The sequence below is a fragment of the Schistocerca piceifrons genome, chromosome 2 (genome assembly GCF_021461385.2).
Source record: "Schistocerca piceifrons isolate TAMUIC-IGC-003096 chromosome 2, iqSchPice1.1, whole genome shotgun sequence".
Lineage (NCBI taxonomy): Eukaryota > Metazoa > Arthropoda > Insecta > Orthoptera > Acrididae > Schistocerca > Schistocerca piceifrons.
Genome location: NC_060139.1, coordinates 154,775,536 through 154,801,615, shown reverse-complemented (window position 1 = coordinate 154,801,615; position 26,080 = coordinate 154,775,536). Strand labels below are relative to the sequence as shown.

Sequence of the window (26,080 nt, the reverse complement as noted above, 5' to 3'; positions counted from 1 at the left end):
AAATCTCAATTGTGTTCCGCATCCATTGCCTTCCTTGGCCATTTTGTCTCTGCTGACGGCCTCCAACCGACGAGTTCACATGTCGAAATCTTACTTAAACTTCTTCACCCTGAGGATTATGCTCAGCTCCATCGTTTTCTGGGTATGGCAAGCTTTTACCGCCTCCATATTCCTCAAGCTGCCTACATCGAAATGGCCCTCACCAATGCCCTTCCAGCAAAAACACCACTGGAAAACGGAAGTTGGAGTGGACCCAGCTGATGATCGACACTTTTGGTAACCTTAAAACTGCCCTAGCCAAAGCTGTCACAATCGCTCTACCTGACCCTGAGACCTGTGTCTCGATCACAAGTGATACCAGTGACTCAACTGTGGTTGCTGTTTTACAGCGGCACACTGACGACTCCACCCAACCCCTCTGCTTCTTTTCCAAGAAACTGACTAAGAGCCAGTGCAAGTAGTCGCCATTTGACCATGAGCTATCACTGTGTACGAGGTGATTAAACATTTTTGTAGTGACCTCGAGGGGCGATCCTTCACAATCTATACTGATCACAAGCCACTCATGGACACTATTCATAATCCTGCTAAGGACCTTCCGCCCAGGAGTTTCCGCCATATGGACTACAATTGTCAGCAGTCTTCTGATGCATGTTATATCCGTGGCACAGAGAACGTTGTGGCAGACTACCTTTACCTCATCTGTGTGCTAACCGCACCACTGAATCTGGAGGAACATGCCTGACTACAAACCAATGACGATGATATAGAGCAAATAAAATCAGACAACGGCTCATTGCTCTCTGTCCAGCGCCATATACTACCTGGTTCGACAATCACTGTCCTTTATGACACATCTGCAGGCAAATTTCGCCTGCCGGCCGGAGTGGCCGTGTGGTTCTAGGCGCTACAGTCTGGAACCGAGCGACCGCTATGGGTCGCAGGTTCGAATCCTGCCTCGGGCATGGATGTGTGTGATGTCCTTAGGTTAGATAGGTTTAATTAGTTCTAAGTTCTAGGCGACTGATGACCTCAGAAGCTAAGTCACATAGTGCTCAGAGCCATTTGAACCACATTTCGCCCCTGGTCCCCGCCACCCTTCGCCATAGGGTCTTTATCGCCTAGTGGCTTAGCTTACCCTGTGATGTGAGCCACGACATGGCTGGTTACAGAGCACTTCATCTGGCCTGGCATGTAGCACGACTGTTGCATTTGTAGCTGTGTGTCGGCAGGCATGCTCAACGTTCTCTGGGCAAGTTTGACATCCCAAGGGGGCATTTCTGGCACATCCATATCAACGCCGTTGGTCCCCTTCCCCCATCCAAAGGCTACAGATGTATCTTGTCGATCATTGACCATGTGACCTGATGGCTCAAGGTGGTCCTACTTACTGACACCACGGCCGAGACTGTCGCCTGTCCCTTCATCTTGGCGTGGGTTGCTCATTTCGGCTATCCCCTATCTATCACCACTGAGCAGGGATGTCAATTTGGGTCCACACTCTTCGCACGACTCTGCAGCATCGCCAAGTTTCATACCACATCATACCACCCGCAGTCGAATGGTCTCATCGAGTGGTGGCACTGTACACTCAAGGCCATCCTAATGCGCCATGGAGACCTCTGGTTGGAGGCCCTCCCATGGTTCCTGCTAAGTATTCGCTCGGCTCATGGAGAAGATCTTGATGCCTCCCTCGCTGAGATTCTGTACAGTGAACCTCTCCTTCTCCCCGCCGAATTCGTTGAGGATTCACCTTCTGCCGCACCTGAGGATCTCACCAGCCTGGTCGAGTGTGTCTGCACGTATGTCGCGCACTTCTGCATCCCCCTCCCGCCACACCCCCTCAGCATCCCTTCCATGATCGTCCACAAGTGACTTTGTTATGCTGCAGGACAACACTGTGCAGGCAGCTCTTCAGTCGCCCTATTTGGTCCCTCACCATGTGCTACATCGTGGTACCAACATGCTCGTCATCCACCTTCACGGACAGCCACAGACAGTCTCAGCTAATAGACCTAAGCCAGTGTGGTCAGTCAACGACGACCTACCTCCCGATGCAGCCATCCTGCCTTCGGCCGATTCGTCTCCGCCTGCTGTCACCTCTCATGTGCAGCCATTGGAACCACCAGGTTGCAGTACTGCCGACACTGCCGCCCCACTTCCCGCCCCGGCCGCCGCCTACAACCGCTCTGTTGTTGCCAAGATTGCGACTTCATCTCATGAGCCTTTTCTCCACTGAGCTCCACACTACCTTGAGGGGGGGGGGGGGGGGGGGGAGGAAGGACCTGTGGCGTCTCTGGCGCAGAGTGCTCTATCTTTGGCACCTTCCTTCTTCGGACTAGTATGTTCTTAGGTTCGTTTGAGCAGTTGCCAGAGAGCACCAGAAAAAAGGCCGTACTGAGCATGTACAGCTACAATGATGTAGGCAGCCGAACTTGGTGTTTACTCTGCTCATATGCTTTTCGTCGCATTTCTGTGTGGAATTTCGTGCGTGGTGGGGCATCATGTGGCCATGTGCAGCGCTGCAGCATGTTGCTGAGAGGACTTAGAGAATTGTACCCGGAGCAATTGTTTTGTCAATTCTACCCAAATAAGGAATGCAAGTAAGGGAGTAGTTCTTGGCATAATATTCATTACAAAGCTAGATTCCACAGCTCAAAGTATCCTAATATTTTGCTATGTGTCGACTGACATAGATTGTTTTTTTTCGTACACTGCGTATTGTTATGTGGCATTCCAATGAAGTTCACATCTACACAGCACTGCAAAAAGCTAGTGTGAAGGAATACAAATTTCTTGCAAAAATGAAATAAACATTTCCTTGTGTAGCTTACACCAGAATAAAGGACAATAAATTATTTCATGACTTTTGCAAAAAATGTAAAAAATTAACAAGGTTTTCTGTGAGGCAAAGCAACTGTTCAACTGACAGTTTATATGCTACTTTAGGAATAAATATAAAGCCTTATGGGGAGTTAACACCATAAAACACAGTTTGCAGCCAGTCTACAATTTACCATAGGATGTTCTTCCATAAATTTAAGATGTAAGCTACACAAATTAAGAAATAACTTAAGGCCCAGAGGAAGTACTAGACAATTCACTATTTCACGACAGGCAGATTTGTAAAATTCTGCTACAGCTGTCAATATATTTGAAACAAAATATTTAACTCAAAACTACTGACTGAATTTGCATGCTTAGTCAGCTTCAAGTGAATATTTACGTATGTTCATACGTACATAGCATTAAGAGATATCACAGTGTCATAAAGGAAACAGGACATCAGAGACTACTCCAACAGTATCTGAATTTCATAAACCATACTAAAATGCTTCATTCTGCTCTAAGTGCGCATTTCTATGTCCAGGTGCACTTGGAGGTACCTGATATTCAGCTTTTCTACGTGGTTTTCGGGATACCAATTTTCTTGAAGTACCAGTACTGTATTATATCATGTTTGGTTCTTTATTATGGTATAATGTCATTCAGCCCAGAAAATGAAAATGTGTGCTTTAAATCGAGAGAAGTTGAAAGTAGCCAGTAGTGTGGAATGAAACACTTCATTTTAAATAAACTGACTGCCTCGGCGACTAAGTTAATAGTGGCAAATTTCTGTACAAAACCGACAGAAATAACTTCATTAAAATAGTAATGGTTGATTGCTAATAAAGTGGAGATAATATAAAATCAGAAAATGGAAAATACTAACTTATTTTAGTCTTTCATGGTTATGAGAATGTATTTTAATTCACTTGATGGCTCCCAGCCACAGAAATCTGTTTTGCTTTCGTTTGACGTGGGAGCTGTAAACGAAGAGAGGCCAGCAATATCACTAATCATATACACGGGTAACGTGGAGAATGACTCTCGCCCCCCCCCCCCCCCCCCTACACCACTACAACTTACCTTGCTCTATGCTTGGGCGAATCTGGGGGCTTGGGCGCGCCAGAAAAATTTTTCCGGGTAGCATCTAGCTACTTGCTGCTACCGTTCATACGCCAAACAGTCACGCTTCAAGTAGCCAGAAACGGCAGAAGGCACTGCTCATATGTGAGTTCAGCACTGGGCATGTGCACGAGCGCGCAGGCAACTGCTCAAACGAACCTCTTGAGTGAACTTTCGGCACACAGATGTGTAACAGCCATTGTTTCATATATGTACGAGTGACCAATAAATGTGTATTCAATATTAAGTGTGTTATCTCTCAACTAATCTTCCGTGATAACCACACACTTAACACTTTAAAATGGCGCGTAATTAATTGCGTACTCTCAATTACTTTGTTGATTTTTACTTGTAAATCTGTATTTATCGCCTTGCGGACTGACAGTCCGTAGTGACTATTAACGCTACGAAACACGGCCCAACTACTGCGGGGTTAAGAGATAGCGGTGTCTATTGAAATTGATGAGTGCTGTAGCATCTTCAGATCGATAACTTTCCCAGTGATCGATACCTATGCCGTTGTCAAAGAATGTAGATACCTTGGATAACGGTTTATATGTATTTCATCTTCAGTCTGCTTTTGATGTTCTTTGGAACTACCGGTTTGAAAACAAATGTCGAGTGGGAGGGATTTTGGATCTGTGGACGCTTGTGCGACAGGGAGTTGTCACCTTGTCTGTTTGTGAAAGAAATGATGCGTGAGACTCAAGTTCAGCGCGAACTGCGGTACTGCCATTGCCAGCATGGAAATTCCTCTGGTGAATGGCGATGACGAATTATTGCCGTCTGAAGATGAGAGTGATTGTGAGTTAGATTTAGCCGGCGTCAACTGCGTTGGAGACCTTGCCGCCGTCTCAACTGCGCAAGACAGAGGGAGACTCATTATTTGGTACATAGTGATTACAAACTTTAAAAGCTTCGCTGGGACACGCACACTTGGGCCGTTTCATGAGGTATTTTCTTTTGCTTTTAAGAGCTATACTTAACTATACAATATGAACAAGTAGAGATATACTACCGTCCTGAATATTGTAAACTGACATATTATGTTTGAAAGTTCTTTAAAGTATAAGCTGAAGTTTACTTTGTAGTACCTTGTGGCCGTGCCTCGCGTAAGTTTATAAAATAGTTCATATTTTGTCACAGAAAGTTAATGCTGTGGTGGGGCCCAATGGAAGCGGAAAAAGTAATGTTATTGACGCAATTCTGTTTGTATTCGGACTGAAAGGCTATAAGCTTCGTGCGAAGAATGCGGCATCTGTAATCCACTGTTCGGAAAAATTCCCCAATCTGGACAGTTGTACAGTGGAGCTCCATTTCAGACAAATTATTGAACAGGTACGTAAATTTACGAATCACGTAATCAAGATTGTTTTTGCCAGTAGTAAATTATTCTTCTGTATTGAGAGAGAGCGATGCCGCTGCGCCAATTCAAACCATTACCTTTAAATCTAACCAAGACCTCGGGCCGTTTTTTGCGGTTTTATGAGATGCCATATCATTACAGCACTGGACGAAGCCGACATCTGGAATCGGTAGGTTCAGTTGAACCGCCATCAAGACTTCTTGTGGATTCTAAATACTAAGATACCACCCATTAGTTAGGAAATCCCGCTAGTAATAAGAGTTAAGTCTTGTGCTAGCATGCCTAAAGTGCTTTGCAGAGCAACATGTTGTGCTCTGGCCTTCGAGCAAATGTCAGTGAAGCTCTTTTTAATTTGTTCGTGTATTCCATTGTTGTTACCACATCACGAATCACTGTGAATTTGCTTCCTAATGCCAGTAACTAAATGTATTCCACCTTGAAAGAAAGGAATTTGTACAAAGATGTTCAATTACAAATTTAATTATCTTAAGTGAAGTTACACTTTTTGAAAATTGTTTGGAATAATGAAACAGAATGTCTTTGTTTAGGATATTTATCACATTTAATGACCAAGGAGGAAGAAGATACGTGTTTAGATAAAAAAGTAGCTTCTGATCCCAAAGTTGAAGTGAATAGCAAACATCTATTTTTCTAGTGTAATGTATATATTTCTACTTGGATTTCTTTACAAGACATAATGTGTAAGTTACCAGGGCAGAGACAGGCATACACGATGGGGCAGGTTGAACGGAATAAAGTGCTGCTAACCATGTAAGTACTGGTATTGAAAATTATTTAATTGGTGACAAATGGCTATTTTTAAACAAAATAATGCACACTTCATTATTGTAAACATAAGGTATTCTGTGCAGAATTTCTTGCATAACCTATGAAGCAATGCTCACAGTGATTGATGTAACATCTACCCGAATTACGTAATGTGCAGGAATCAGTTGCTAAAACAACGCTTTGATCAAGAGTGCAGCAAAACTAACAGTACAGATATCAGAGGAAATGAGCCACTTTGCAGAGAGCTCTCACTAATGTAAGAATACAATGCATCACAAGTACAGTAATTGTGCAGGAGTCTATAGCCTATCAGTTATATATTGTCCATTCGCATTAATGGCACCACAGCCTACATTTTATGTCAATGTGCAGTAACTACTCAGGTGGCAGGTGGTAGCACTAGCAATGGAGGATATATAAAGTGTGTTGGGGGGGGGGGTACCCAGAAAACAGAGCAGTCGTTGTCGTAGTGCAGAAATGGAGCAGTTTATCTGACTTCCAAAAGGGCATGATTGTTGGCTTTGGTGCCAAGGGTGGAAATGTTACCGGGCTAAGTTTGTAAACTGTTTTTGTGACACTGTGGCTAAAGTATAGGAAGAAGACACCGGAGAGGCAGTTCTGATGTTGCAACTGATAATGGAAACAAGACTTAAGTAAAATCAATACAGTGTCAGTATTTGTTGAACTGGAAAAAACATAAATGTAAACTAGTACAAAATGCCTGAAATTCTTAGAAACATAGGAATAAACCATCAAGAAAGATGGCTGATATAAAATATTTGCAAGAACCAGAAGGGAACAATCAGAATGGAAGATGAAGAAAGAAAAGCTCAGGTTAAAAAGGGTTCAGCCTATACATCAAAGGATTGAAGAGAGTCGTTCCATGTCAAATCAACACACTTTAAATAAAAATTTTACCTCACCCTCTTAGATTTTCCTGGAAGTTGGTATACTTATAGTGGGTGCTGAAACTAAGAAAAATACCAAATTTCAATTTTTTACCTCAAACCATTCCTGAAATATGGTCATGTAAACTTTTCAAAAACTACCCAAAAATGTGTGAACGGACTTTTTTTAAATTCCCCTAGGAGCTGCCCTAATTGAGCAAGAGAACTGGGAAAGGTGTCATTTTGCAGTGTTTTTCATGCTCTTTCCAGTGATAGACAAAAAACATAGCTTCTAATTAATAACCTTTTTCAAAATGGTAATTAATATTTTGATTTAATTTTTTTACAAAAAGTACATAATTGAAAATTTTCAAAATATTTCCATAACTACTTCATACTGTTGTAAATCACAAGGCAAAATATAAATGTGGGATGGTGATGGGTTCATTGTTAAAAAAAAATATTCCGGACTCTTTGTTTTTCACTAACGGCCCTAGTTTGACCAAACTGACCTTTAAGGTAGTACATCAGTAGAGGACCGTATACATAGGGCTTGATGTCTGTACAATAATTCAGAGACTGGAGCCATTGTTGAGATGATGTAGTCTGCAGTGTTACCTTCTAAGGCTTTGTGTGCCTACAGCATTATTGTGCACTGAGGTTTTAGTGCAAATCAGTTGTTACCTCTGTTGACCAATCTGTATCTATTATATTTAATAGTTCATTTTCAAGTAAATCTATACATTGAAGGACAACTTATAAGTGGTTTTTGTATAAATGTGGAGCCAAGTAAAAAGAGCAGTGCTGTAAGAGTGCAGTGTTGTAATCCATTGAAGAAGTCAAATCATTTTATTAGAGACAGAAAAAAACAGAAATGTCACAACATGGTTGCCCAAATTATTTCCTCAAATACCAAGTGGTGCCAAGATTTGTGATAAATGTAGGAAAGATGTAACCAAATTGAAAAATACACCAGAGCCTATCAGTGATGAAAGTGTTGAAGAATCTTCTGGATCAGAGATAATCATCCGAGACCAAGACCCTGACTTCACTCCAGCTTCAGTAGCTGTTCAAACATTTAACACAACACTTCAAGAACTAGGTGAGTCCCCAATTGACAAGAGAAAACTAACATCTAGGCATTATGCCAAATCAAAAGTGAAGAAAATCTCTTTGATGACACGTAAACTTTTTTTGCTCCTGAAACTTCTTCTACTGATACTGATGAATCCGTTCTTGAAAATCTTAAAGAAACTTTATAAATTCTATAAGTAGAGCAAAAAAACTAATGATTCTTGCAAGTTTACCTGAAAAGTGGACTGTCAGGAAAATAATGAGGGATTTTAATGCTCCTAATTACATTGTTTGGCAGCTCAAAAAAATTTTGAAAGAGAAAGGATTCATGGAAGGTCCAAACCCAAAACCAGGTAAGTTTTTACCAACGGAAACTGTCAAAACTGTACATTCATTTTATGAAAATGATGAAGTTAGCAGGGCAGTGCCAGGTATTAAAGATTGTGTGACAATTACAGAAACAAGTGGAAATAAAACAAAAATATCAAAAAGACTTATTTTGTGTAACCTTAAAGAAGCTTACAAGCATTTTAAAGACAAGTTTCCTAACATAAAAATATGTTTATCTAAATTTGCTGAGTTGAGACCAAAACGTTGTGTATTAGCTGGCCGGAGTGGCACACACACTGTCTGCGTGTGCACAACTCACCATAACATAAAATTAATGATAGAAAATGCCAAACTAAATACACTAACAAACAGCAGCTTAAACAATTATAAGCAGTGCATTGCATAAATGCTTTGCAACCCATCATCAGTTGATTGCAACATGGGAGATTGTGAATACTGCCCAGGAGAAACTGTCATACGTAAAATTTTAAGACTCTTTTCATGAAAACTTAATTGAACAAGTTCAGTTCCGACAGTGGATGTCAGTTGACCGATGTAATCTGGAAATTGTTCAGAAAACTTCTGAAGAATTCATAGGTTTATTTTGTAGTAAGATGTCGACTTGATTCGGCATGACTTCATTGCCAAGCAACAACGAACATTCCTTAACTCCACAAGAGAAAACCTTATGGAATCTGAATTTGTTGTCATATGTGATTTTTCAGAAAATTGTAGTATAGTTCTACAGGATGAAGCTCAGAGTTTCCACTGGACAAAACAGATTACCATTCATCCTTTTGTTATATATTACAAACAGGAAGACAAAATTGAGCATATGAGCTTTGTCATTGTTTCTGATTGCCTGGAGCACAATACAACTGTGGTTTACACCTTTCAAAAGAAGCTAATTTCATATCTAACAAATAAATTTCAAAAGATTCCAAAGAAGATATACTATTATTCTGACGGTTCTGCCACTCAGTATAAAAATAAGAAAAACTTCCTGAACCTTTGCCTTCATGAGGAAGACTTCAACATAAAAGCTGAGTGGCACTTTTCAGCAACAGCACATGGGAAAGGGCCTTGTGATTGAGTAGAGGGTTCAGTAAAGAGACTGGCAGCTTGTGCAAGTTTGCAAAGGCCATACCAAAATCAGATCCAAACCACACGAGATCTATTTGAGTGGGCAGTAGATAATATCACAAATGTTGATTTTGCATATTCCACTCAAGAGGACTATGCTGCTTCAGAAATGTTCTTAAAAAGCCGACTTGAAGAGGCATTGAGAATCAAAGGAACACAGCAATTTCATGCTTTCATTCCCAACACTACATCAAAATTAAAATCAAATACTTCTCAGGTGATATGCAGAGTTGGGAGAGGGAAGTAACTAGATCACCAGACAAACTGAAGTTACAAGATGTATCAGGATATGTCACCACTGTATATGGCAGAAACTGGTGGCTTGGGTACATTTTAGGAAAAAACAAACAACTTGATGAAGTGAAAATAACTTTTCTTCATCCATGTGGACTAGCTAAGTCATTCTCTTATCCTGCACATGCAGATGTCCTGTGGGTGTCAGTTGTGGATGTTCTCACAAAAGTGAATCCATTCCGACAGGGAGAACATACATTCTTAATGAAAGTGATGTAAACCAAACCCAGTCAGCTTTATTAAAATGTAGTATATGAAGTTCCAAGACAATTTATTGGGAAACTGCTTTCAACTCAAAACTTAATTTTTGTCTCAGGTTAGTGCTAATGTATATTTTATAGAAAGTTGTTTCAAAATTATTGTTAGTACCTACTGTGTTAAATTTAGCTATGTACAGATACCTGTTACTTAAAAACAAGCATTACGTATTTAATTTGTTTGATAGTTTCATTTCAAACATCATGGACCAGAACTATTATGTAAATACATGTACTTATTCATACTTTATTTCAGTTTGTAGTTAAGTGCTCAATTTCTTGTTTTTGTTATATCAGTTGATATACTGTTAGTGAAGTTGTATGAAATTAAAATAAGCAATCAACTTAATTATAAAATATGCTGATTAGTTTTGGTTTAATAAGGTGATGTTTTGATATTTCTAATACTTTTTTTACTTACCTTTCAGTATATTTTAAAGAAATTCCTGTTTGTTAAAGGTCAATTTGGTCAAACTAGGGTCGTTAGTGAAGATCAAGAGTCCGGAGTAATTTTTTTAACAATAAACCCATCATCCCAGATTTATATTTTGCCATGTGATTTACAATAGTATGAAGTAGTTACGGAAATATTTTGAAAATTTTCAATTATGTACTTTTGTAAAAAAATTAAAACAAAATAAATTAGTATTTTGAAAAAAGGTTATTAATTAGAAGCTATGTTTTGTTGTATATCCCTGGAAAGAGCATGCTAAATGCTGCAAAATGACACCTTTCCCAGTTCTCTTGCTCAATTAGGGCAGCTCATAGGACAATTTAAAAAAAGTCCGTTCACACATTTTTTTGCTGGTTTTTGAAAAGTTTACATAGCCATATTTCAGGAATGGTTTGAGATAAAAAATTGAAATTTGGTATTTTTCATAGTCTCAGTGGCCACTATAAGTATACCAACTTTCAGCAAGATCTAAGAGGGTGAGGTAAAATAGGTGTGTTGATTTGACATGGAATGACTCAAGACCAAAATAAAAGAAAGATTCAAGAGTGGGATTAAAACTGAAAAAGGATATCAATGATAAGATTCATTGATGACATCACTATCCTCAGTGAACCTGAAGAGGAGAAATGGTGCTATCAACAACCAATGCTGAGGAAACTGTGGTGCACTTTGGGCCACAAATGACAAGGGCGAGCGACAGCTGTGGAGATGTGTATGTGCCAGTAGAAGTGCAACTGTTGAGCAGCTGACTGCCCATGTGAACCGGGGAGCAACAAGCAGCATCTCATCTACATCTACATGGATACTCTGCAAATCACATTTAAGTGCCTGGCAGAGGGTTCATCGAACCACCTTCACAATTCTCTCTTATTCCAATCTTGTATAGTGCACGGAAAGAATGAACACCCATATCTTTCTGTATGAGCTCTGATTTTCCTTATTTTATCTTTGTGATCGTTTCTCCCTATGTAAGTCGGTGTCAACAAAATATTTTCACATTCGGAGGAGAAAGTTGGTGATTGGTATTTCGTGAGAAGATTCCGTTGCAACGAAAAAGCCGTTCTTTTAACGATGTCCATCCCAAATCCTGAATCATTTCTTTGACACTCTCTCTCATATTTTGGGATAATACAACAGTTCAGTGAATGTTGCTGCTTAGGGGCCTCTGACTTCAGGTTGTTGGTGACAAAGCGTGGAATTTGGAGGCCAATACTGCTACTAAATTTCCATTGAGTAGCAACAGGTAGGCTTTTCAGATGAATCATGTTTTATGCTCCATCGGACAGGTGACCATTGGTCTGCATGGTGCAAAACATCTGAAAGAAAACAACCTGCCACCAGGAGGGAGGGCTATGGTGAGGGGCATTCTCTGGGTGATCTTGTGATTCTGGAAGACACAATGAATCAACAGAAGAGTGCATGTAGCCTTGGACAGCATATCCATGCTATATGCAATTTGTTGTTTCTCGTCAAAGTGGCATCTACCAGCAGAACAATGCAATATGTCACGCAGCTTGCAGTGTATGTGTGTGGTTCAAATTGCACCAGAATGAGTTTACTATACTCCCCTGGCTATCAAGCTCCCCAGATTTAAACCCAGTCGAGAGTATGTGGGGCCACCTTGATCGGGCTGTTTGCACCAAGAACCCTCAACTGAGAAATGTAACCAGCTGGTCACAACACTGGAATCAACATGGCTCCATGTCCCTTTTTGTACCTTCCAGAACCTCACTGACTCTCTTCTTACATGTCTCTTGCTGTGAAAGCTGTGGCTTTTGACAGGTGGTCACATTAATTACACTGAATAGTATAAAAGGAGGTGTCTGCTTGTGTGCATTCACTACTTCTTAGCTAGACAGGCCATCCTGAAAAGTCATTTTGATTGCTTTCTCTGAAAACAGTCCTCATTAACGACATTGATAGCCCACATACAATATAAATATTGGAGACCTTGTGGTTACAAACGTTCTTTATCCTATTGATAGTATCATTAAACAGGCAGGGAATAGTGTACACAGTTTCATTATAGGCCCAATGGTATTTATTTATTTTATTGACTCGTCAGTCTTCTGACTGGTTTGATCAAGGCTGCCACAAATTCCCGTCTTGCAGCAACTTTTTCACCTCAGAGTAACAGTTGAACCCTATGCCCTCAGTTCTTTTATGTATGCAAATCTGTCTTCCCCTACAGTTTTCACCCTTTGGCACCATGGAAACGATTCCCTGATTCCTCAAGCCTTCATTCTGCACTTTTTTTATTTTTAGAGTGCCAGTTTTTAATTGTTCAAGGATGTCAGTAAAAATGCTGAAAAAATAATACATTCCTAGATCTGGAAAGAATATATTTTTACACTTTGCGGTTATACAAAATTGTTTGAAACTTAACCAGTCACTCACAAGTGAGACTTTAAACTTTTGCAAAACCATTTGAAATTTACAACAGTAATAAACATACATTAGGTATAAAAACATAGTTTTAAACTCCAAATGAACAAAAGTTAAGATGCAGTTAAAGATACTATCGAAAATGGATGGATACAACTTTGTTTAGATGCTAGCTTTTGCCTTTACTTAAACAGTAGTTTACTTTGCACCTCTCACATATGACAGAGGTGTAACCTTTGAAGTTAGGGCATTTGCATGCTATTCTCTTCTCATACCATATTGGCAAGTGATTAAGGGGTTCTACTCTTATATTCTTTGGAGGTAGTGGTGCTCCCTTATATTCAAGCCTGTTGGCTCTGTACTAGCTTGTCTCTTTTGCTTGTCAGTGTCGGTCCTAAGACCAATCTGGCAAAGAGTTTGAGGCAATTCAGTTGTAAACTACCTCCTGCTTATTGGCACGTCTGCTGTTCTTTTTTCGGGGAGTACCCGTCTTAAGAGAATCCACAAATTTTACAATTATATCAGTCAGATTGAAAAATAAATATATTGTGTGGATCCAATCTTTATCATCTGCCAGTGTTGCTATCAAATAAATCTACATTTCCCATATGTGAGTTGCAAACAGAAACAGCAAATACGGTACCATCCTGTGTATTGTCTTCTTGCTGTCAGACCTTTTCACTTCAGTTTTTGTCAGCTCGCAACAAAAGTGAACAGAAAACTGACAATACTATTGTCTTTATACAAAACGGAGGAAATGTCCATTTTGTCAATTGCAGTAATGTATTCATCAAAATACCCACGTACTTATTTCTTCTGTCCCTTTTCATTGTGAAATTGCAGTTTGGTATTCTATTCCTTTGGACAGTTCCTACACGCTGCATCTCTAGCATGAATAGATATCCAACTAAATCTGTGGAGGTATATCATCTGTCAAAATAGGTCATATAGTTCTGATCACGTTTCTATTACAAGGGGAATTAAAACGTGTTCCAATATCTGGTTCCATATGAAGTGAACACTTTTTTTCAAATGGTTCATTTTCTGTGTAAAGATACAGAAAAATGTGTGTTTCAGAAGCTTGTTGTATCAGTATATCAGCAACAAGTTCATTATCGTCATCCTCGAAAAAATTATTTGAATTGTGGATAGGCCCTCTAATAGTCCCAGGCTTGCTGTCACTATCTGCAGGTTCCAGATTCTTTACAGTTTTAGTAGAATCTTCCATCACATCAAAATCTAAGCCATTTCCACTGTCAGATGGACATTCTAAAGGCATGAATCCTTCACAAGTAACCACTTTACATCATTTGTTTTCTTAATAAGAGAGGGTTTCCATTACAACACTCGAACTAGCACAAGAAAGCAGAATGAAGGAAACACTAATTTCTTGTTGTTTGAGTGGGGATAGCAGCATTACTACGCTCTGTTGCACATATCCAAACAAATTGATTCATGTAGTGCTTATGTTTTAATTAGCAGAAATACAACGTGAATGTGACAGTATCCTGTCCAAAGGTTACAGAAGCACCGTACATTTTTTTTAGTGTTCACTTGTTCTTGCTTGCAACTACCAACAACCACCATCAAAAAAGAGCAGTATGTCCCAGACTGCCAGTGCTACATGGCACAGCACACATTGTCGCATCATGCACTCAGTAGCACATTCTAATGGCAGATTCTATTCAGTTACCTCCATAAAGCAACACTGCCCATCTGCAAAGCAGCTTTCAGTGTTAACTTTCAAGGAAAATGATGAAAAGGTAGTTGACACTTTGATTTGTACATCTGCAAAACAGTGCAGTGAAGGGTTAACACAAGTTCTAATGTCTTGTCTCTTCTTATCACAGTTTTCCATTTGCTGCTTCCCTCTTTCATTCTGCAGAGGACTTCCTCATTCTTTATCGTATCAGTCGTCCTACTTTTCAACATTCTTCTGTAGTACCATATCTCAAATGCTCTTTTTTGTTTTACCCACTCTCCACAATACATCGTACAACGCTATGCTCCATTCTCAGAAATTTCTTCCTCAGTTTAAGACTGATGTTTGCTACTGGTCTACTTTTTGTGGCCAGGAATGCCCTATTTTTGCCTGTGCGTGTAAGCTTTTTATTTCTTTATTTATTTTTGCTTTGCCCATCATGTGTTACTTTGCAACATTTCTTAACTTCATCTACTTTGTAGCTCCAAATTTTCATGTTAAGTTTATCATTGCTATTCCTCAGTACTTTCATCTTCCTTCCCTATATTGTTCAGCAGGTTCTATAACTTTTTCAATTACACTGAGGATATCGATCCTTTCACCCTGAATTTTAATTCCACTTGTGAATTTTTCTTTTGTTTCTGTCTCTGCTTCTTTGATGTGTACACTGAACCCTTTGTAATCTGAGCTCTTCATTCTTTGTCTTCCAGTCTTATTATTCCCTCTGGGTTCTTGCACATATTGTATATTGTCCATCTTTCCCGATAGTTGACTCCTACGTTTCTCAGAATTTCAAACATTTTATACCAGTCTACGTTTACACTTTTTCCAGGTCAACAAATCCTATGACACTGTATTGACTTTATTTAAGTCTTGTTTCCATTATCAGTTGCAAGATCAGAACTGCCTCTCTGGTGTATTTGTTTCCAAATGCCAAAGTGATTGTTGTCTTACAGATCCTCAGTTTTCTTTTCTATTGTGCTGTCTATTATTCTTGACAGCGGTTACTAGAGTCGATAAATCCATTAAGAAGACCAGGAGTTTCAGTTTTGGCAGAGGAGAGAAGCAGTTGTTAGCAAAGAATGAATTGACAACATTTAATTTGAATTTGATGGACATAGAAAAGTTGTGGGTAATGTTGAAACATATCATAGTGTGGACAGTTTTCATATCCATATAGAATGTGACTCAGTGACTGCAGTGGCAAAGAATGTTTCTGATTTCATAGGTGGACCTGCCTGTGATGGGATAAGAAATGCCAGTGACAGGACTGGAGTAGGTTGTAGTGGGACCATTTAATGGATGATGTCTTGCAGCTAAGTCTATTCCAGACAAAAGGGCCATGGGTCAGGGGATAGGGAACAGGGATGTAATAGGGATGTACAAGGATATTCTGTAGGTTGAATGAGTGACATTAATCAGTGCAGGATGAATGTGGATGATATTTCTAATTTCAGAGCAAGATGAGAGAGAGTCGAAACTGTGATGGACAGTATGAACCAATTGCTCCAGTCCTGGGTGGCGCTGAGTCACGAGTGGGTGCTCCTTTGTAGCCAGACAATGGGCCTGTGCAGGATGATCGCTGACTTGAGAGGGAAAGGCATGGGAGGTCTATTTCTGGACAAGGTGTGGAGGTTAATTTTGGTTTGGGAAGGCGTCAGTGAAGTCCTTGGCATATTTAGAGAGGAACTGCTCATCACTACAGATGTGACGAGCATTGGTCCCTAGGCTGTATGACAAGGACTTTTTGGTGTGGAATGGATAGCAGTTGTCAAAGTGGAGGTATTGTTGGTGGTTGGAAGGTTTGATGTGGACGGAGATACTGAAGTAGCCATTCTTGAGGTAAGAGGTTGACATCGAGGGAGGTGGTTTGTTGGGATGAGAAGGACCAATTGAATGTTCAGGTGGAATATGAATAGGCCTGAAGATGTTATCAATGAATATGAACCAGCTGAGGAGTTTGGAATTATGTGTGGTTTGGGACATGTCTTCTAGATGACCCATGAATAGATTGGCATAGGATGTTGCCAGATGTATGGCCATTGCTAAACCATGAATTTGTTTGTAGGTGATGCGTTCAAAGAAGAAGAAGTAACGATGAGAATATAGTCGGTCATAGTGACCAGGAAGGAGGTTGTAGATTTGGTGTCAATCGGGGATCGGTAAATATAGTCTTCAGTAGCAGCAAGGTCGTGGGCGTTAGGGATGTTAGTGTGAAAGGAAGTGCCATCGATAATGATGAGCAGGGTGCTGGGTGGTAAAGGAACAGATACTGTGGAGAGTTGGAAGAGAAAATGATGGGCGTCTTTTGTAGGAGGGTAGGTTAAACAGTCAGAATCCCAAACCCCTCATCTAGTGCAGATTCATTGACGACATCTTTGGGATCTTTGCTGAGGTTGAAAATGCCTTGTTCACATTCCTCCAAAATGTCAACACCTTCTCCCTCTTTCACCTCACTGGTCCTTCTCAGTCCAATAAGTCCCTCGATGTTGCCCTCTAAAAGTATGGTCGCATCAGTACTTCTGTACACATAAAATATACCAACCACCAATAATACCTCCACTCTGACAGCTGCCACCTATCCCAGTCAAAGAAGTTCCAGCCATGCAGCCTAGCCACCCATGGCTGTCGTATCTGTAGTGATTGGCATTCCCTTTCCAAATATGCAGAATGTATCAATGGTGCCCTCTCAGAGTGAAATTACCCTTCTCATCTTGTCCAGAAACAGATGTCTCACATTTTGTCTTTGCAGTCACCTACCATCCTCCACATACCCAATATCTGGCCGCCATGGAGCATCCCTCTCTTGACTCAGTACCACCAAGGGCTAAAGCAGCTGAATCTTATTCTCTGCCAGGGTTTCGCTGACTTATTGTCACATCGTGAAATGATAAATATCGTCTCCAATGACCCCCACATCCTTCCCATGGTGCTACTCTGCTGCCCACCCAACCTATGTAATGTCCATGTGAGTGCCTATTCCATTATGTCTCCCAACCTCTAGCCTCAAGGCTCATACCCCTGGAAAAGATGTAGATGCAAGACCTGACCCCACACATTCTGCTACTATTACCTACTCCAGTCCTTTTAGAGGCATTTCCCACCCTTTTAAAGTTGGAACCACCTGTGAAAGCAGCCACATAATATACCACTTTAGCTGCAACCACTGTGTCACATTCTATGTGAGCATAACAACCAATGAGCTGCCTGTTTGCAAGAATGGTCACTCCCTACCTGTGGCCGAGAGACAGCCAGGTAACGCAGTTGCTGAGCATGCCACCCAACACAAAGGAGTTTCACAGCCTATGCCTTCTGGATTCTTCCCACCAACACCAACTTTTGTGAACTGTGCACAGGGAAACTCTCCCTGCAACATATTGCCATAGCCATCCTGTCCTCCACTGTGACTAGTCCCTGTCCCCCATCTGTCTATTCCCTACCCTACTCCCACTGCAGCCCTACACACACCTTCTGTCCCACTAGCCCATCTACATAGTCCTTTCCTGTTTGCGACACATCTCCTCTTCCCTTTGGCCTCCTCTGCCCCCCCCCCCCCCCCCCACTCCCCTCCCATCCCACCGAGCTAGCCGGTGCAATGGTTAGAACACTAGACTCACTTTTGGGAGGACGAAGGTTCAAACCTGCATCCAGCCATCCTGATTTAGGTTTTCTGTGATTTCCCTAAATCGCTTCAGGCAAATGCTGGCATGGTTCCTTTGAAAGGGTACAGCCGACATCCTTTCCCAACCTTCCCTAATCTGATGGGCCTGATGACATCTCTGTTTGGTCCCCTCCCCCAAAGCACCCAACCAACATCCCCTCCACTCTCCTGTCCTCCCCTGCACAGCCTCCCAATGCTGACTTAGCAGTCCACCATTGTGCCAGTCATGTCCCTACACCCTTTTACAAAGGCAGCACTAGCACCTTCCCCCGCCCCTACCATGCTATCCTGTCCCCTCCTCACGTCACACCTCTTTTGTACCCCAACTAGCTACACCAGCAACGATTGCTGTTCACATCAGATGCAGCCGCTGTCAGGCCTTAATGCCCAGAGACGACAGTGGCCGTGTGTGTGTGTGTGTGTGTGTGTAACAATATCTAACAGTCTATTTTTCAATGTGTGTCTGCCATTCAATACCTCCCTTATGTGCTGAATAGCAGTTGGTCCCTTTCAAACTATTAGTAACATCAAAAACAATTAATTTTTGACAGTATAATTTAATTGGATAAATTAAAAAATCTGCTCAGCAAGCAGTGGCAGAACAAGTACATAAAAAAAAGGTTATAATTATGCAAGCTTTCGGAAACAGTGGCTCTTTCTTCTGGCAGAAGGGTTGAAGGGGAAGGAAGAGAGGTGAAGAAAAAGGACTGAGGTGGTCTAGGACAAGTGGTAGATATTGGAAAAGTCACTCAGAACTGTGGGTCAGGGGAGATTTACTGGATGGGATGGAAAGAAAGGCTGATTGTTGGGGACTACACCAGACGAGATTTGAAAATCAGAGAGCTTAAAGGTGGAAGACATCATAATATGCAAAACAGATTACTGCTAAAACAACGTGCATGAGTTAATAAGAGGAAAAGCTAAGTGCTTTGTAGGTAACAGAGGTGGGATGGGATGGTGAAAAACAGACAGGTAAGAAAATGAAATAGACTGAAAACTAAAACAGAGTGAAGAAAGGAGTAGTTGCTGTGAAGAAATGCCAAGGTGGAAGAAATTAACGTAAATTAAGGCCAGATGAGTGGCGAGAACTGAGGACATGTTGTAGCGCTAGTTCCCACCTGCGGAGTGCTGAGAAACTGGTGTCTAGGGGATGAATCCTGATGGTGCATGTGGTGAAACAGGCACCGAGGTCATGAATGTCGTGTTGTAGACCATGCTCTGCAACAGGATATTGTGTATTGCCCATATACACTCTCTGCCTATGCCCATTCATCCTAACTGATAATTCGGTGATAGTCATGCCAGTGTAAAAGGCTGAACAGTGTTAATGTAACACCTGGTATATGACGTGTTGTTTCACAAGTGGCTCTTACTTTGATAGTATTGCCAGTTACAGAGCTGGTATGGGTGGTGATACGGGGGTGCATAAGGCAAGTCTTGCAGCGGGGATGGTCACAGGGGTGGGAGCCGTAGGTAGGGAGATGGGTGCAGGAGCATAGGGTATTGCGGACATTGATTGGATGACAAAAAGCTATTCGAGGTGTTGTGAGTAAAATCTTAGACAGAATGGATCTCATTTCAGGGCATGATTTTAGGAAGTCATGGCCTTGTCAAAGTAGCTGATTAGTACATTCCAGACCAGGATTATACTGAGTGAAAAGTGAAGTGCTTCGAAACTGTGTTTCGGAAGAATCAGCAGTACCAGGATTGGATGTGAAGGCTTGGGAAATCTGATTTTGAACTAGGTTGGTGGGATAATTATGTCCAGGGAAGGTTGAGGTGAGAGTGGTGGTGTACTGCTGTAAAGGGTCTGCATCCGAATATGTTTGCCTCGAACACCAAGTCTGTATGAGAGGGAATGTTTGGCATGGAAAGGATGGCAACTGTCAGAATGTAAGTACTGTTATGAAACTTCCTGGCAGATTAAAACTGTGTGCCCGACCGAGACTCGAACTCGGGACCTTTGCCTTTCGTGGGCAAGTGCTCTACCAACTGAGCTACCGAAGCACGACTCACGCCCGGTACTCACAGCCTTACTTCTGCCAGTATCTTGTCTCCCACCTTCCAAACTTTACAGAATCTCTCCTGCGAACCTTGCAGAACTAGCACTCCTGAAAGAAAGGATATTGCGGAGACATGGCTTAGCCACAGCCTGGGGATGTTTCCAGAATGAGATTTTCACTCTGCAGTGGAGTGTGCGCTGATATGAAGTTTCGTATCAGCGCACACTCCGCTGCAGAGTGAAAATCTCATTCTGGAAACATCCCCAGGCTGTGGCTAAGCCATGTCTCCGCAATATCCTTTCTTTCAGGAGTGCTAGTTCTGCAAGGTTCGCAGGAGAGCTTCTGTAAAGTTTGGAAGGTGGGAGACAAGATACTGGCAGAAGTAAGGCTGTGAGTACCGGGCATGAGTCGTGCTTCGGTAGCTCAGTTGGTAGAGCACTTGCCCGCGAAAGGCAAAGGTCCCGAGTTCGAGTCTCGGTCGGGCACACAGTTTTAATCTGCCAGGGAGTTTCATATCAGCGCGCACTCCGCTGCAGAGTGAAAATCTCATTCTGTAAGTACTGTTGTTTGTTGGTAGGTTAATGTGGACAAAAGTGTGTTGCTGGCCTTCTGTGAAGATGAGATCAACATTAAGGAATGTGGCGTGGGAGTTGGAATAGGACCATGTGAAATTTATCTGGGAGAAGATATTCAGAGATTCCAGGAATTTTAACAGGTCAGCCTCACAAAGAGTTCATATGGCAAAGATGTCATCAGTATATCGAAACCAAACCAAGCACTGAAGACTTATGGATCCCAGGAAAGCCCCCTCCAAGCGATCCATGAAAAGATTGGCAATCCTGGTTCCCATGGCCGTACCCTTACATGTTTGTATGTCTTCTTCATAAAGGTGAAGTAATTGTTTGAAAGTATAAAGCTGATTAAGGTGAGCAGGAAGGATGTCATTGATTTGAAATCAGGTGGGTGCTGACTGAAGAAATGTTCAGCAGTAAATAGATCGTATACATGGGGATGTTGGTGTAGAGGGAGATGGCATCAGTGATGACAAGCAAGGTGTGTAGCGCGAGTGGGACGGGCATGGATTCAGACCTAGAAAATGGTTGGTGTCTGTGTTATAGGAGGGAAGTCTTAGTACTATGAGTTGCAGGTGCTGATCAGCTAAGGCAGATATACTTTCGGTGGGTGCTTTGAAGCCAGTAACTGAGCAACTGTAGGACGGCCAAGATGACTAGGTTTGTGGATCATAGGAAGAAGGTAAAAGGTGGAGGTGCGTGGTTTGGGTGGGTAAGAAGTTCTGTGGATTGAGATGTTAGTCCAAGTAGTGAGGGGCCTGAGGTTTTAAGAAGGGACTGCAGATCAGTTGAATCACAGGGATGGGATCTTGTTGGCAGGTGCTATGCAGAGGTCTCCAACAGCTGGTGTAGACCTTTACCGTTCGGTCAAGTGCCAAAGTTGTAGGTTCTTCGTCTGCTGGGACAATAATGATGGAGTCATCAGTTTTTATGGAATGGAGAACCTGGAGTTCTGTAGGGGACACGTTGGGGTCACGTTGTAGGCAAGGGACCTGAAGAAGAGTTGTAAAGCAATGCTGGATGTGAGGAATTCTTGTAAGTCTTGTAAGAGATTATTTTGAGCTAGTGGTGGTGGATCAAGTTATGATCATGGTCGGAACTGTTCAAGGCAGGGTTCAGTGTCATGTTTGCTGTTGCAAAGGTTTTGGGTTTGTGTTATTAAGTGATATTTCCAGTTAACATTACATGTGAAGGAAAGTAGGTCCTCCACCAAAACAGCATGATCAAATGTAGGTTTGGGGTTGAAGTGAGACCCTTGGATAATATGAATAGTTCAGGAGGGGAGAGTGTGTTAGAGGAGAGGTTGTGAGAACACTGTATTGTTGTAACTGGTTCTTGTGATTGAGTTGTTGGTCTGGGAGGCAGTGTGAAGGTTGTTGGATGTTAAGGGGCTGTCCAAACTCAGTTTGTAGGAGAGGAGTGGTGATTAATGGCATGGTTATTTAGGAAGCTGCAGAGGAACAGGAAGGGAAACACCATTGTTGAGGTTGTTTAGGAGAAGGTGGAATAGCTTTTTGAGGTGAAGTGTGGCATGTTTTGTAGTTTGAACTTAGCTCGTTAGATGATACCGTCCAAGGAAACATGAGGAGCAGATAACTAGGATTTTGTGGTGGGAGAGAAGTCTGGTGGAGTGGAAATTGGCAGGTCAGATTGATGTATTTGAAACTGTAAAAGAATGTGGTGTAGGGGAGGATACATCCAGAAATAGGGACTTTCGATCTCGGGTCTTTTGAAGTAATTCCAAGGGACAAGCAGGTTTCAAGAAACAGAATGCAGGACCTTAGTTTCAATAGTGCAAAAGCTTGTTTTTGAAAAGAACGGATGTAATATGTGATGTGATTCATCATGACAAGAGGGGACAGTTTGGAGTGTTAGAAATGGTGGGAGTCTGTATGATAAGAAAAAAATTATTGGAAAAGAAAAAGAAAAAAAAAAAAAAAGAGGGAGAGTTGTGATAAGAGGCAAAATTTTAAAAACAGGGTAAACAGAAAGAGAAGTTCATAGGAGAAAATGGAAACTATTTTGCTTGGCAAATAAAGTAATGTAGGAGATGGCAGTAAAAGACAATCAGAACAGTTTGAAGAAAAACATATGCACAAAAACATGAAAGAATTACATATAAACAAGATAAATGGAGAGTGGGAAAGAAAATAGCTGTCTAATTTGCAAATAAATTGGTGAAAGATGATCGGGAGAAGGCCCTGCACTGCAGTGAACCGTAAATTGATTCGTAAATAACAATGGAATTGTTATATGAAAATTTGTGAATAATAATGGACCCATCTAAGTGCACAGAAATTGTTACTAGAAAATATGTAGGGGCAAAGTGTTGATTACTTGGTTATACAGATAAATAAATGAACGGACTAGCACATAAGCTAGAAAATGGATGACAGTTTGAACAAGACAGAAAACAACAAAGATCGACAAGAGGGTTGTGTAAGAGGAAATGACGGCCATGTTGGCCACTATAACAATGAAAACAATCAATTTTTGACAGTGTAATGTAATTGCGTAGATAAAAAAAACGGCGGCAGAACACGCACATAAAAAAAGGTGGTTATTATGAAAGCTTTCGGAGCCAGTTTCTTTTTCCGGCAGAAGGGATGAAGGAAAAGGATTGGAGTGGTCTAGGAAAAGGGCTAGATTTTGAAAAAGTCACCCAGAACTGCAGGTCGGGGGATACTTACCGGACGGGATGAGAAGGAAAGACTGATTGTTGGGGACCGCACTTGGCACGTTCAGTGTTTCTCGTGTCATGATAAAGGGACTTGCACACTGCAAAATCTATTGGAAATATTTTTAAGTACCGTTGGTAGGACATGTTCTGAGGCATCAAGGCATCACCAATTTAGTATTGGAGGGCAGTGTGGAGGGTAAAAATCGTAGAGGGAGACCAAGAGATGAATACACTAAGCAGATTCAGAAGGATTTAGGTTGCAGTAGGTACTGGGAGATGAAAAAGCTTGCACAGGATAGAGTAGCATGGAGAGCTGCATCAAACCAGTCTCAGGACTGAAGACCACAACAACAACAACCATACAGGGATGCTTCTCTAATATTTCCAACCCATCTCAAGTTAGCCATGGCACATTCAGCAGTTTACAGGGAAAAAATTGAAAGTATCCAATTGTGCCATCTTCAATATTTCTCATTTACAATCTTCAGTTGACATACCAGTAGCCTATTTTTGAGCATTGGTCAAATTTTTGAAATCTATTGGGAACAGGTATTTTTTTACTGTTAAATGTTAATGCAAAATGAAAATGTATTGCAGTCCTTGATGTGCTTAACAATGTGTCTGTTGTACAGTAAGTCATGTGCCAATCATCTCCACTCATGATTCCCACAGCACTGTTGTTTTTGGATCAACAACTGAATTTGTTTGGCCTACTTGAAATTCGTCAGTAATGGAAGGATGATTATAATGAAATACTGCAAATCAGTTATAAACAGTAGTTTTGAAGGTGATTGATTCCCAAATGGTGCTCAAAGCCATTCAACACATTTCGGCTCTTACTACAAAAACTGTGAAAAATCACACAACAAAAATATTCCCATGAAATTTTCATTTTTTCGCATAGTTGTATATTTAAATGCTGCATGTAAAGAAATTAATCAGCCAATTTTTTTGACCCGCCATTCTTTTTTACCAATAAAAATGTCTCGCTGTAAAGTGATAGTAATGTCATACATCACTAGCTCCAGCTAATGGTTCTTTCTAGAAACTTAAATGGTGATCGTCATAGATGTCCTTCTTATGTTTGATTTCCCTAGTGTCAAAATGTTCGTTTCTTGACTGTTAACTTTTAGTTCAGACTTTTCATAATTGTCTCAAATTTGGAAAGCATATTCTGCATATGTTTTCACTATCATTTATTAAGCCACTATCATGGACAAATTTTATGCAGTGAATGCTAACTCCATTAACTTGTTAAAAAAATAACTATGTGGCCTGGGCCTTATAGCCAAGGATGCAGTGTGCAATAGGTCCTTACTTATGCATGTTTTCATGCATGTGACCACATCCGTGAAGTTAAAATGAAGCTTGTAACCAGGTGGAACAAGAGTGGCAAGAAACAAGACTGCCATTAGTATAATCTGCAATCTGGCTGCCCCCAGAAGATTGTGGTTATGGACTAAACATGTGGTGGATGATACAAAATGCCCATCATAAGTATTTCCTTCATCACAGAGACCTTGCCCTCTACACTTGTTGATGAACATTTCATTAGGAGGTTCTATAAATCACATCTGTGCAAGAGATTATGCAATTACTCACTAGTATTACAGTTGTCCTTTACAGCAAATAAGACAAAAATATATAGAATCATCAAAGACTTTTTAAGGGAATGTAACTTGCACATGTAATTGAGTATCTGTACTTACAGAGCGTACCTTGGACTGCCTGTCAGGTGTTAATCCTTACATCATGGAAGGTATTGTATACTATAATGCAGAAATATCAGTTCAGAACACATCAGTTTATTTGTACTTTGTGTCTGTGTCTTTCAATAACAAAATGAAAAGCTACCATAATGATCTGTTATCAGCCATATATGTTCTGTATGTACTTACACAAATATGGCACTTTACTTTTGGAGACCGCTTCTGATTCTCAAGCACAATTGCTTGCTGCCTCGCTTCTCCACGACTACCCTGTTGAGACCCATAGAACTTTGAATTCACCCATGGTGTAATTTACACCAGGCTGCTTGACGGTCTAACTGAGGCCAAAATCCAATCTTACCTCTCTGATCAGGGTGTCATTGCCATCCATCGTGTAATGAAAAAGATTAATTCCTCTTTAGTGGCCACCCACACTTTTTTCCTCACTTTGATAGAGATGCTGCAGCCCAAGATCAAAGCAGGCTACACACTTGACCTGTTATCAACAAATAATCCTGAGTTAATTACGAGCATCAAAACCGATTCAGGGATTAGTGAACACAGGGCTGTAGTAGCAAGATTGAATATTGTTAATCCCCAAATCCTCGAAAAATAAGCGAAAAATATACCTGTTCAAAAAAGCAGATAAAAATTCACGTGACGCCTTCCTAAGAGAGAATCTACACTCATTCCAAATTAATAATATAAGTGTAGACCAGATGTGGCTTAAATTCAAAGAAATAGCGTCGGCAGCAATTGAGAGATTTATACCAAATAAATTAACAAACGACGGAGCTGATCCTCCTTGGTACACAAAACGGGTTAG

General features: G+C 41.0%; 1 protein-coding gene across 1 annotated transcript in view; it reads left to right on the top strand.

Moving 5' to 3' along the window:
- Positions 1-4,553: 4,553 nt before the first annotated feature.
- The window catches only part of LOC124778026 (structural maintenance of chromosomes protein 4-like), a 324,000-nt gene continuing 302,473 nt past the window's right edge, over positions 4,554-26,080 (top strand). The window contains exons 1-2 of the mRNA XM_047253608.1: positions 4,554-4,901; positions 5,095-5,286. Of these exons, the coding sequence (XP_047109564.1) occupies positions 4,692-4,901; positions 5,095-5,286 (402 nt within the window). The 5' untranslated portion in view covers positions 4,554-4,691. The remainder of the gene's footprint in view (positions 4,902-5,094; positions 5,287-26,080) is intronic.